The 13403-nt window shown below is 63.8% G+C and overlaps 1 protein-coding gene across 1 annotated transcript; it reads left to right on the plus strand.

Annotated features, from left to right (window-relative positions):
• The first annotated feature begins 373 nt into the window (after positions 1 to 373).
• GPR20 (G protein-coupled receptor 20) lies at positions 374 to 12770 on the plus strand. The gene is made up of 2 exons (XM_086695203.1): positions 374 to 479; positions 11596 to 12770. Exon 2 carries the CDS (start codon positions 11622 to 11624, stop codon positions 12711 to 12713), a length of 1092 nt encoding a protein of 363 aa, XP_086551329.1. The 5' UTR covers positions 374 to 479; positions 11596 to 11621; the 3' UTR covers positions 12714 to 12770.
• The last annotated feature ends 633 nt before the right edge of the window (positions 12771 to 13403 follow it).

Here is a 13403-nt window from a genome sequence, read left to right on the forward strand (position 1 = left end):
GGGCCCAGCAGCCTCCCCAGACAAGGTGCTGGGGGGACAGAGAGCCAGGGCTGGCGTCACCCTCCCTTTTCCACTGCTCCCCTGCCCCCCACCCCGCACCCCTCCCCCCACCCCCCCACCCCCCCACCCCACCTGGGTGGTGCAGCTTTGGCTCCACCCCCTCTGCCTCAGTTTCCTCCTCTATCTGGCCGGGGCTGGGCTGCAAAGTCAGCTCCCCTAGGCTCCCTCCCCCAGGGCCCTGGAACCAGCCACGCTCCTCCAGGGGGCCGGCCTGGCGGGGGAAGGAGCCCGCCCCGCCCCCACCCCGCCCCCACCCCTCTGCCTTTGCCCAAAAGGAGCCCCAGCGCTGGCCTGACGTCAGGCCCCAGGAAGGCTGTCGGCTGCAGGCTGCCGGACAGAGTGGCCCACAGAGCCGCCCAGGGAGGTCGTCCAGGCTTACTCTGTGCCAGCTCTGCCTCAAGCCGCCAGCATAGGCCAAGGTGCGGTGAGTCCCCCCAAGAGCCGGACTGGGCCTCCCCCAGCTGGCGTGTCCTCGCTGCCCGGCCAGGCAGGCAGCGGAGGGGGTGAGGGGCCGACAAACTGCCCCCAGACCTGGGCAGGGGAGAGTTCAGAGCCTGAAAGGGGCTCTGAGGTCTCACCCTGTAGGGGGCCATTGTACAGATGGGAAAACTGAGACCCAGAGGGGGAGGGGCAAGTAGGTGGTCACAGCGGGACAGGCTGGGTGAAGAGCCCGGAAGGAAGGGCTCCCAGGGGCTTGTGGGAGCATCCCTCCTGACCCCAGAGCCCCACCTGTGCTGCTGGCTCCCCACTTGCCTGGATTTCATTCATTCATTCATTCATTCACTCATTCAGCACCCTCACTGATCATCTGCAGGGCGCCCAAAACTGTGTCTCGATTTTCCCACCTGTCAAGGCACTAGGGTGGCCCCAGAGGCCAGGCTAGGGAAGAGACTGGGTGCTTGAGCCGCTTTGAGACCATGGCCACCACTGTCCCCCAGGCTGGGGCAGGGTTGGGGGCTGAGGGGTTCGTGCAGACAGACTCCTAGCCGCACCAGCCCACAGCTCGGACCCTGTGCTCCAGCCCTGGCCCTTCCCCCACGCTTTTGGGGGAGGGGGAAACTGAGGCCCAGGGCGGCTGGCCCACCCAGCCCCCCGCCACGTGAACCTCAGAGCAGGCACTGCCCCCGTCCGGCTCTGGCTGGCGGTAACTGCCCTGTGAGAAGGGCAGCAGAGACAGGGTCCCGAGGGGGGCGGACAGGGTGGGAACTGGCCTGTGGCCAGGGTGCCGGGCGGGACAGACAAGGAGCAGCTGTGCAATCTCAGGCAGGACGGAGGGAAGGAAGGGACAGAAGGGACAGTGGTGGCGGCTCACAGCCCTCAGGCAGACAGGCCGCTAGCCCTGCCCTCTGGCCCCCATAGTCTCCTGCCAACGTTTCGTCACTCCCAGCCAGGGGGTCACCCAGGGTGCCACCCCCTCCCCTCCAGGGGCCGCGCAGCTGTGTGGCCATGGGCACGTCACTGCCCCTCGCTGAGCCTCGGCAACAGCAAGGGCTCCTGCTTCTAGAGCGCGTATGGGGAAGGGGATTGGGGTTTTCTGAGCACCTGCACAGTGGCGCATCTGGCCTCACTTTGTCCTGGGACACCTGATGTGGGGCGGGGGGGGGCGGCTCAACATTGCCCACTTCACAGACCAGGAGACTAAGGCTCAAAGGGGCCGGAGTGGACCCTTTAACAATCATTCATTTGGTCATTCAGCTGCAGTCCTGAAGGCCAGGCCCTGCCCTCATGAGTCCGCCAGTCCGGGAGGGAAAGACAAGAAACAGGCAAGCAAATCACCAAAAAAAAAAAAAAACCAAACAAAAAAAAAAAACAAAAAAACAAGCTACATGAAAAGAAAAGGTAGAGCAGGGATCTGGGTGACCTGGGAGGGCCTCCCTGAGGAGGTGTGCTGGCTCAACAGACGCTCAGCAGACCCGACCCTGGGAGTTGCCCCACAGCAAGTCAAGCCAGAGCCATCCCATCTGTCACGGAGGCCGCCCTACAGGCCTCTCCAGGGTCCTGAGCCCAGAGCTCCCACCTCAGGGCGGGCCTTGGCTCTGCTCCTCCTACCGCCTGGAACACCTGTTCCCCCAGAGTCCCCCCCCCAGTCCCGTTGCCCCCCCCAGCCACTTTCTTGCCCCCACCCCCACCGGTGATCCAGACACCGCACTCAATCATCCTGTACCTCGTGTCCTCACAGGCAACATAGGGCCAGCAACATGGATTAGGAGCAGCCGGGAGGAGTCCATGGGAACCTAGGAGGGGTCATCTCAAAGACAACCCATGAACTGTGGGACTACAGCTCTCCCTCGGTGGAGGGGGGTGTCCAGGGGCTGAGGGAGGGCCACGTAGGCTGGAGACCAGGGTGCAACCAGGTGACAAGGGCAGAGACGGCATGCCAGGCAGAGGCAACAGCATCTGCCAGGGCCAAGAGGACCAGGCTGAGGACCTACGGGCTGCCCTGTGCCGTGTGGTGCTGGCTGCCCCTGGAGAGGCTGTGGGGGAGGGTGTCAGGTGCCACGAGCACGCAGGGACAGGAACCCCTGCAGGAACGCCCCCCCGCAGCCGTGCCTGGAGCTGTCCCCGCCCCCCCCCCCCCCCCCCCCCGGGGGAAACCTGCATTTCCCCAGAGCCAAGGGCTCTCCGATGGTGGACTATGAACAGGACCAGGCACGACGGAGCCCAGCTGCCCTTCTCGACCCACACCCTCCATGACCCCTCTCCCCGAGCTGGGTGCAGGGAGCCAGGCCAGGATGGGGACGGAGGTTCCGACTGGCCCCACCTAGGACCTGCTAGGTGACCCAGGGCCCGTCCGGCCCCTCTTGGGGACCTCAGTAGGGACCCAGCAGTCCCTGGGTGGAAAGAGCAGAGAGGCTCAGACCAGCCCAAAACAACAGGCGGTGTTCTACAGCAGATGCCTCGAAACCAAGGACGATCGTAAAAATAAACAGGCAGATAGCTCACCCAGTAATGGCTAGGTTGGCCTCGGGAGGCTGTGTCACCCTTCGGCAGCCCAGGCGTTTACAGGTACCCTACACCCCCACGATGCCTTTGTGCACAAACCCCAGGTCCAGAGATGCCAGCCCTCCACCCTGGTCCTACCCTGCCTGGGCCAGAAGCAGCGGACCTGGGTTTGATTCCCAGCCCTACCAACTGTATGCTGTGTGACCTGGGGCGTATTGCTAGCCTCTCTGGGCTTCCCCTTCCTCGTGTGAACCGTGCTGTGTGGATCTCAAGCGTCCCGCAGGTGCCTGACCCACAGCAGATGCTCTTAGCACCTCGGCTGGGGACAGACTGGGCCTGCCCTCCGTGACTGCTCCCCCGCCCCAACCCACCCCCGGCCCCTGGTGCAGACCAAGCTCAAACTCCAGGCAGCCCGGGGCTGAGGCCCGTCTCCCCACCTGCCCTGGGCCCCTACGTGGCAGGGCTGGAGGCAGCCAGGCGGCAGGACTGGTATCTGCAGTGCGGCTGGACAGCTACAGGACACACGGGGATGGGGGGCAGTTTGGAGAAGAGCCAAGAGGCTGGGACACGCCCACCCCTGCCAATGAGAGGCCTGGGGGCCCCCGCGGGCAGGGACCAGCATCCTTGCATTGTGGGCCACACAGCAGACACCCAGCGAGCAGTGAGTGGAAGCGGGGGGGACGCAGCCTCCCGTTACTTGGTGGGGCCACAAGCCTGGGTGGAGAGGACGGGGTCCGATGATTTGGGAGCTCATTCCCCGCCCTGGGAAGACTCCCAGGGTTTGAGAGCTTTGCAAAGGCCTGAGCACCACGCGGGATGACCATGCAGGTGGGGAGACCCGGAGGCTCCGGCACTGTTATTATTATGCACCTTCCAGGTGGGGCCTCTGCAGGCTCATTCATCCATTCACTAAACAAATATCACACCCAGTGTCACCGGTGACAGCACTCAGGCTGCCAAACTCAAACGAAACCCCGGTTGACCAGCACCAGGGGCAGGGTGGGAATGACAGGGACAGCCTGGACCCAACAGGATAATTGGGTGGGCTTCCTAGAGGAGGTGTCAACCCTTCCTGGCTGGGAGGACCGGTGGAAATCAATTCCAGGCTGGTGCCCAAGGCGCCGAGTGGGTCGCCAGGGCCCAGGCTAGGCGGGAGGGCACTGAATGCCAGGGTGAGGGCCGGGCCTCACCCTGCAGAGCTTGGCAAGGCTCACTGAGGGTTCACTCTGCCCAGGAGAAAAATGGATGCGGCCCGGCACCGGGCTGTCCCCGCGCTGGAGGAAGAGGCTGGAGCGGCCCCCACCCCTCCCCCACCAGCCCCACCCTCCAGACGCTCCCGCTGAGAAGGTTTCCGGTGGGTGGTGGCGGGGAGGCCTGGAAGAAGTAATGCGGGGTAGGGAGGGAGCAGGGAAAAGCTCCAGGCGGAGGAACAGCGGGGAGGGTGCATGGAGTGTCATCAGACAGTCGGGGTGCTGCAAGACTGGAGAGGGGCTCCCCCCCCACCAGGCCTGCCTGAAGCCTCAGGTCCCTTCCAGGAAGGGTCGCTACCAAAAGCATCGCCCTTCACGCACATGCCTCCCTTGGAGGGTGTCAGCAAAGTTCTGGAAGGCCGGTGATGGGCCTCCCTCCCCAGGCACCCCCCTCCCCGGGCACCACCACCCTCCCCAGTCACCCCCACCCTCCCCCGGCCCTCCAGCCTGGGCCACACCTGCAGCAGGTGCTCTGGGCCTGAGCCCTCCTCCAAGGCTGGGGGAGCAGTTAGTGGTGCGGGAGCCGGGGAGGGAGGCCTACAAGGTCACCTCTGGCAGAAGCCTGCCTCCCAGTGAATTGGATCCAGGCTGAGGCCCTTGCGGCGTTCAAGGCCCTGTGAGGGTGGCTCCTGGCCTCAGCCTCCCAGGATGCTCACCCAGGCTTCCACACCTGCTGAGTCCACTGCCTTCTCCAGGAAGCCTTCCCTGATTCCACATTCCTGTGCCTCATTCAGCTGGGGGTCCATATGCCCCGCCCGGACACCCTGAAGGTCTCCGATGATCCGATCCATAGGGAAACCAGGGGTGAGTCAGGGGATGGTAGTCTGGGTCTAAATCGGAACCTGTCCCTGCTCAGTATGGGGCTCACCCCCTCCGCCCACCCCAGTCCTCAGTTTCCTCACCTGGAAAGTGGAAGGCCCAGGCCTGCAAGGCTGCTGGGTGGACGAGAACAGATCCCAGGTGGCCTGTAGGAGGCCTGAGGCCCCATGGAAACACCTGGCCAGTGCTCTCTTTGTGGGAGTGCCCACAGTGCAGGGTCAGCCCAGCCGGGGACAGACCCCAGGGCCCAGCCGGGTGACCCCAGTTTAGCTACCGAAGGCCCCTGTCTCTGTGTCCTGTGTCCTCATTTTCAAATAAGGGCCATGCCCCTTCCCGATAATAGGAGGAATCCAGATGTCCCTTTCCACTCCCTCCCCACCGCAGGGCCCCCAGGGGAGGGGGCAAGAGAGAGCCGGCCAATGACATGCCAAATGGAGAGGCCCGGGGCCATGGGCTGGGCTCAGAGGGAGCCAATTTGGGCCCTTAGTGGTGAACTCCCCACTCCAAGAAGAGTGCAAGCTAAGCCCTCATGGATTCATTCACTCATCCACTCGACATTTCCTGAAGGTGACTGTGCAATTCCTCTGCGGGAATTCACAGACTAGCGGGGACAAGTGGCCCAGCAATGACAGAGCCACGGTGCTGTGAGAGCCACAAAGAGGACACAAACCTACTTAAGGCAACCAGGGAGGGCTCTCTGCAGGGAGAGACTCTGAACCGAAGACAGCCAGCATATGGATAAGAGAATATATGCGGGATTATTTTAGCCACACGTCATAGAAAGTCAGTTCAAAGTAATGTAAGCCAAACAGGGAGATTATAGCTTCATTGAACCAATGATTCGATTCCCAGGAGACTAGCTTCAGGCAGGGCTGGATCCAAGCACTTCAGCCAAGGCTCCTTAGGCCTTGGTCTCTGCACTTGGTCCCGCTTCCCCCTGCCCCCTCCGGGAGCCTTCTGTCAGAGACAGTTTGAGTCTCACAGCGTCCCTGGAGAAGCGTCCAACCCCAGGGAGCAGAGAGCTGTCAGTCCAGTCCCAGGGCTGGTCATGATCGTGATCGTGATCGGCTAGGCAGGGCCATGGGGCCAAGGGTGATCAGTCACTGTAGCCCAGGGCAGGCCATCCCCGGGGTAACCTGGGGCTCAGTGTTTGAGCCTAGGCCTCCAAGAGCAAGGCCAGGGAACACAGCAGGACTGAGCCACTAAAGCACTTGATCCTGCAAATGGTGAAGGGAGACTGAGCCATCCTGCCCGGAGGTCTGCGAGGGACCTCCTCCTACCCTAGGAAGCACTGGTCCTGGGTCTCGCCCCAGCCCCCCACCCCCCAGGCTGCCCCCCTCGCTCCTCTCTGCCCTGCTCCCTGGAAGAACCTTCTAGGGCAGTCCAGAGAGAGGCGAGTATTGCCGGTGGCAAAGACGTTCCAGAAGGTGCAGACATGTTCAGGCTCCAGAGCACTTGAGAGCTGGAGGTGCCCATTGTACAGATGGGAAGACTGAGGCTCGCAAGGGCCTGGGAGGTCCCGGGCAGGATGGAGGAACTCCTGGCCCTTCCTTCTGAGAACCTCACTTTCTCTAAGACAGGCAGGAGCAGAAAGAGGGAAAGAAGAGAAGACTGGGGTGGGGAGGCTCCCACAGAGCGAGGAACCAGCAAGGGAGAGAAAAGCCCCGGGTCTCCACCTCCTCCCTCCCGAGCACCTGCCATTCGGTCCCACCCACGACCGGGACTCACACGTGGGGGCTGTGCAGACAGCCCCCCCCCGCCCTTCTCCAAAGGGATCCCACTTTTCCTGCCCTTCACCTGTGCGCATCCTGGGCCCTGTCTCCCACCCCCCAGCCACCAAAACCCTCCGGGGCCCTTCCAGGGCCACCTCCTGACCACACCTCGGTGCTGCCCGAGGGGAGCTCTAATTCTGCCCACCTTACAGATGAGGAAACTGAGGTCTGTTCTCCGACGGAGCCATGCTCCAGTCCCCCCACCCTGCCGTGTGACTTCCCAACTGCACCCCGAGCCCCTGGAGAGCAGCCTGCATGTGTCCCCCACCTGCCTGGAGAGGTGCCTGAATGTGGGCAGGGGCAGCAGGTGGCACAAAGGTCCCAAGTCTTTGCCTCCGGGACAGTCGCCTTAGAAGAGTGTGCAGGCCCCGGCCCCGTGCCAGGCACGACGAGGACGTGGCCTCTGCCCCCCGGGCGCCAGCCAGCTGGCCCTGGCTATGAGGTCTGCTCCATCTCAGCCAGGCCCAGGACACCTGCCGGGAAGGAGGAGGGGACAGGACAGTGCCACACCCCTCGGGCTGGCTCCCAGCGACAGAGCCCTGCCTCCCCCCTCAGGCTGTGGAAGGCGCTAGTGACCCCATTTAGCAGATGAAGAGAGCAAGGCTCTCTGTAGGGGCCAAGGTCCCGGGGCCAGGGTGCGGCAGACCGGACTAGAACACCCTTCCGCCCCCAGCCCCTGGGTCTCTGGGACCCTCCTCTGCTGACTCACGGCCCCAAGGCCCGTCCTGGAGGCCAGGTCTGTGCCTCCCCCCTCAGCCTGGGTGGGCGGGCCTGGGGCCAGACTGTCCCCACAGAGGAGCAGAACCTTCTCTCCTTTCCCCTCATTCCAGGCTATATTTAGAGGCCAAGCAGAGAGCGAGGCACGTGGGGAGTGGGTGCGGGCGCCTGCCGGCCGAGGGGCCGTTTGCCTGGTGCCCCTGGCCCCGCTCAGGACCAAGGGTCCAGCCATAGGCTCGCCCTAGGCAGACCCGGATTCGGGTCCTGGCCTGGCCCTCCCACAGCCTCCATTTCCTCCAGTGTGAGTGCGGGAGGCTCAAGGGCCGGGAGGCACCCAGCTCTTCACAGCGGCCGACACCACGGATCGAATCCGCCCAGCAATAGCGGAGGAAGGGCCTGCTGTTCTGCGGGTGGTGCAGGCAGGGAGACTGAGGCTCAGAGAGGTTCATCAACAGACCCAGAGCGGCGGGTGGGGAGGGGAGACACCTCCGTTGGCCACTGTTAGCACGCAGCGCTCCCCCCGCACCACTGCCAGAAGCCCCACCACGGGAGTCCCGTCTTCCGTGGTCAGGCCCAGCCCTGGCCGGCAGGCAGGGGGGCAGTGGGGAGGGCAGGGGGTGCTGAGAGGGTGCGAAGTGGGTGGGGCACTCTGCTGGGGGTCGTGCACCTGACCGGAGCAGCCTCGGGGGGGGGGAAGCTGGCCCAGTGGAGTCTCAAGGAGTAGCGGGAGATGAGGCAGTGAAGACCACGGGGGAAACTGAGGCCCAGAGAAGGAAGGTCCTTCGGAGGCCACACGGGGGAGGGAGGAGGACAGGGCGGCTTCTCCGCCCAGAATCCGCCAGCCCAGCTCCTTCCCTGCCCCAGAGAGGGGTGGATTCAGGAGGCCATCCCCCCCCCAACCCTGACCCCAGCCTCTTCGCAGAAGGCCCACCTCCACAGGCCAAGCCCTGGGTCTGGCCCCCCACTGTTCGAACTCCTCATGTTCAAAGCAAAATGGGTGGATGCCCTAGAGAGGAGTCATTAAATAACCATGTGAGTTCATAGTCACTGTGAGAGGTGAGGCAGGGGAGTGGGGTGCACTGGGAGTGGGGGAGCAGGTCACGAGGGGGGTTTTTATCATACGGACAAAGACGGCCAGACTCACAGACACGAAAGGGGCAGAGATGGTGGATGTAGAAAGTCAGGGATCAGGGCTCAGTGTGTGACCATTGTCAGGGCTCAGCATGTCACCAGGGTCAGGGCTCAGCAAGTGACCAGAGTCAGGGCTCAGTGTGTGACCTGGGGGGTGACTAGGTGGCTTAGCTGGTTGACCATCCAATTATTGATTTCAGCTCAGGTCATGATCCCAGGGTCACGGGATCGAGCCCTGTGTCAGGCTCCGTGCTAAGGTGGAGCCTGCTTGGGATTCCCTCTCTCTCCCTCTGCCCCTCTCCCCGCTTGTGCTCTCTCTCTATATGTCTATATATAAAAAATTGTTTTTAGCTTAAAAAGATGTGAACTGAGTAAGGACTTAACGTGTGACCAAGATCAGGGCTCAGCATGTGCCCGGGGTCAGGGCTCAGAGTATAACTAGGATCAGGGCTCGGAGCGTAATAGGGATTGAGGTGAATTGTGTCATTGGAGTCAAGATTTGGTGTGTGACCAGGAACAGAGCTCGGAGTAGGATCTGGATCAGGGCTCCAGTATGGCAGGATCAAGTTTCATCATGTCACGGGGATCATGGCTCAGCGTGTAACCAGTTTGGGCTCAGTGTGCGCCTGACATCAGGGCTCAGCTTTGTTTGGGATCAGGGTTCAGACTCCCGGAGCTGGGAATCACAGTGTGCTTTGCGGACATCTCTCCTCACGTGTCAGGCCTCCGGGGCATCCTGAGCACCTGTCGATCCCCCTATTGTGGGGGCGCCAGGCCCACCGCCCTGGCCTGGACCCTCCAGCACCTTGAGCTTGCTGGCCAGCAAGGGAGACTGGCCCTGGGGAGTTTCCTGGAAGGGCAGGATCCCCGGAGCCGGCATCATCCTGGGACTATCTCCCAGAGGAAATGTTCTGTAGTGTTTATTATTTGTCTCTGCCTGTGACACTAACTCGAACTTAGTGCAGACACATTGGAAAACCAGAAGGCATGTGGAAGGGAATCCAAAAAACTGTTTGCCGTGTGTCCCCGGGGCCAGCTCCCAGCAGGGCTCCAGCTTTGCCAAGGCTCAGTTTTTTTCAGAGTAGAGGGACAAGCTGGGCAGCATCCTTCTCCTTCTTGGGGACATTCCGGGGCCCCCCGCTGCCCTGAGACTCCAGGTTCCCAGCCCCATGCCCTGGCCTCATGGCCTGCCCTCGCTCCCCGTCATGCCCCGGGAAGGTCTCTCCCCGCCCTAGATGTCCCTCATGCTGTCCGTGCTCCCTGTCTGCCTGAGTTATCATTTGACAAACACATCCATCAACCCTGCGAGTTAGGGCCTGGGGGCACCAAACAGAGGGCAGCCCAGCCCAGAAGGACCGTGTGTGTGTGTGTGTGTGTGTGTGTGTGTGTGTGTGTGGTAGGTGTGGCCATGCACCTGGGCAGCACGTGACTCTTCCCAGCAGCCTTGGGGGTCAGCAGATGCCCAGGGTAGGGGTCCCAGAGGCAGAGGCACAGCCGGGTGACCCCAGGCAGGTGCGTACCTCTCTGAGCCCGAGGACAGTGGTGGCCGTCTGCCCTGCCCGGGCCTCCCCCCAGGCCACACCGGAGCCCGAGCCTTAGCTAGCAAGGACTCCTCTGCTGCGTCTGCCCCCCCAACACCCACAGGCAGAACTCAGCACCCCCAGTCCGCAGGGCTGAAGCTGCCAGAGCGAGCCTGTTGCCCAAGGCCAGGCAGGCAACCAGAGCGAGTGGTCAGTGTCCGGCCTGCTCACAGCAGATGCCACACTTGCGTCGGCCACCAGGTCAGTGGCGTGTCTTCCCTTCCCCTTCAGGAGGGGGAGGGCCCACTGCGCGCCCAGGATGTCCCACGTCCCCACCCTTCCTCCTGCTTCTCCCCAAAGCCCTCTCCTTTCTCCTGAAAAAGCCAGAAATGTCCTTATTTGGAGCATCAGCCCAGCCTGGGATGGGGGCGGGGGGCCTGTTAACCCTTCATGTATAAATAGAGATAAATCTCAACAAGTTAAACACAGCCCCACAGGAACATAAACAGAGTGGGCGGCCCTTTACGGCTGCAGGGAGCGCGGCGTTTATTTAACTAACACCCGCCCCACTGCTGCCGGGACCTGGCTCCGGGCTCAGGCCCCGGGGAGTCACCCTGAGCCAGCAAGGGTGCTCACGTCTCAGGGCTGGGAGGGAAGCGGGGAGTCCAGGGGGCTGGCCCTTGGGCGAGGTTCCTTATGAGCACCCTAGCCCTGGCCATCGACCCCGCTACCAGCCTCGGAAGAGGTGAGAACAGATGGGTGGCCGGGAGGACCCGATCTGTGATGCAGGGGTGCGGGGGTGGGGGGCCAGCCAGGCGGGGCTGTCGCGGGCTGGGCTCCGTCGAGCAGAACTGTGGTTTACCCAGCAGCAGCTCACACTGTGGTTTTTCTAGCACAAACGACGCGCTGGGTGCTGCTGGGGTGCTCAGTTAACCCTCCTAGCAGCTCCACAACGCCAGCCTGCGCAGGTTAGCACGGGAGGCACAGACAGGTTAAGTGGCTTTCCCGAGGCCGCACAGCGAGTAAGGGAGGAGCCGGGACCGAGCCCGGTTTCGAACACCAAACACGGGGCCCCACAGCTTCCTGGTGCCACAGCCTTCCTCTTCCCTCTTGGTCCTAGGCCGGTCCTGCCCAGCCGGGGTTTCTACTTCCTGATGCGCGGAGAAGTAGGCCCAGAGCATTAACATCCCGCCCAAGCTCCGCCCTGGCAGGCGCCGGGGCCACAGGGAGTGCAGAAGAAGGCAGGCGTTTGAGGGCCAGGCCAGGAAAAGGCACAAAGCGGGGAAAGCTGGGGGCCTCGGTGGGCAGGCAAGCCGAGCGGGACCAGCCTCCGGGCGGGGCTCCAGTTGCCCAAAGGTCACCCACCCCGCTCCTTCCTTCCAGGCCCAGGGCGTGCGCTGGCCGCCGTCATGCCCGCCGCGTCTCCCACGGGGCCCTGGGCCCCCGCGGTCCCCAACGCCACGGCGGCGGCGGCGGCGGCGGCGGCGGCGGCCAACGTCAGCGTGCCCGAGGTGCCCCTGTTCCACCTGTTCGCCCTGCTGGACGAGGAGCTGCACGCCGCCTTCCCGGGCCTGTGGCTGGCACTGATCGCCGTGCACGGAGTCATCTTCCTGGCGGGGCTGGTGCTCAACGGACTAGCGCTGTACGTCTTCTGCTGCCGCACGCAGGCCAAGACGCCCTCGGTCGTCTACACCATCAACCTGGTGGTGACCGACCTGCTGGTGGGGCTGTCCTTGCCCACGCGCTTCGCCGTCTTCTACGGCGCGCGCGGCTGCCTGCGCTGCGCCCTCCCCCACGTCTTCGGCTACTTCCTCAACATGCACTGCTCCATCCTGTTCCTCACCTGCATCTGCGTCGACCGCTACCTGGCCATCGTGCAGCCCGACGGCTCCCGCCGCTGGCGCCAGCCCGCCTGCGCCAGGGCCGTGTGCGCCTTCGTGTGGCTGGCGGCCGGCGCCGTGACCCTGTCCGTGCTGGGCGTGAGAGCCGGCGGCGGGCCTTGCTGCCGCGTCTTCGCGCTGACCGTCCTGGAGTTCCTGCTGCCCCTGCTGGTCATCAGCGTGTTCACGGGCCGCATCGTGTGCGCGCTGTCGCGGCCGGGCCTCCTGCGCCAGGGCCGCCAGCGCCGCGTGCGGGCCATGCAGCTGCTGCTGACCGTGCTCGTCATCTTCCTCGTCTGCTTCACGCCCTTCCACGCCCGCCAGGTGGCCGTGGCGCTGTGGCCCGAGGTGCCGAGCCACGCCAGCCTCGTGGCCTACCACGTGGCCGTGACCCTCAGCAGCCTCAACAGCTGCATGGACCCCATCGTCTACTGCTTTGTCACCAGCGGCTTCCAGGCCACCGTCCGAGGCCTCTTCCGCCGGCGCGGGGCGGAGCGCGAGCCCCACGGCAGCACCGTGGTCGGCATGCAGAGGAGCTCGCGAGCCTCGGGCCGCAAGCACATCCCGGACCCCGGACCCGGCGCCTTCACCCAGGACCTGGCTAACGGGCCAGAGGCTTAGTGGGCAGGACTCTGCAAGGGGACCGAAGGCCAGGACTGGACTGGGCAGGCCGGGTCGAGGACGGCACAGACATCCGCTTGCCCTGGGGGTGGGGGCGGGGGTGGGGCGGTGGGGGTGGGATCGGCTTCACCTGGATCGATTGGTGATGGCTGTGCCCGGCACGCTGCTCAGTGCCGTGGTTGATTAGCGATGTCTGCCGCGGCCCCGGAGGGGCCGTCTAAGGCTGACCGTTTACCTACCTTCTGGGGTGTATGCTGCGTCCAGCAAAGACTCAGAGGGGTAGCCAGGAGCTGCTTCTCTCCTGGTGCACGTTCACCCTGTGAGGGATTCCTCAGAAACAGGGACAGAGATCTTTTTAGGTACTAGGAATTGCAGAGAGGTTCCCTTTCCTCTCTTCCCCCCTCCCCATACCCCCCCCCCCCCGCCCCCTCTGGCTTGGGCCTCTGACGGCCTCCTCTGAGCCAGACGCCAGGATTGCCTCCACCTGCTTTCTGTTGAGCGGCCAAGCTCCCTGGGCCCTTTATAGACTGCTATAGGGGCAGGGGCCTGTTGGGCACCTTCAGGCACCAGGCCCCACCTCAGCCACAGCCACTGACATAGGGTGAGACGGACCCTGGGCCCCAGATCTGCCCTTCTTTACAGAGAGAAGTCTTACATGTCCAGTGGCTCCAGGCAGAGTACCTGGTCCCC

The sequence above is a fragment of the Puma concolor genome, chromosome F2, assembly GCF_028749965.1.
Source record: "Puma concolor isolate L17-30 chromosome F2, mPumCon1.1.hap2, whole genome shotgun sequence".
NCBI classification, from domain to species: Eukaryota; Metazoa; Chordata; class Mammalia; order Carnivora; family Felidae; genus Puma; species Puma concolor.

Coding starts and splice junctions, on each gene's coding strand:
- GPR20 (XM_086695203.1), top strand. CDS start 11,622: ATGCCCGCCGCGTCTCCCACGGGGCCCTGGGCCCCCGCGGTCCCCAAC.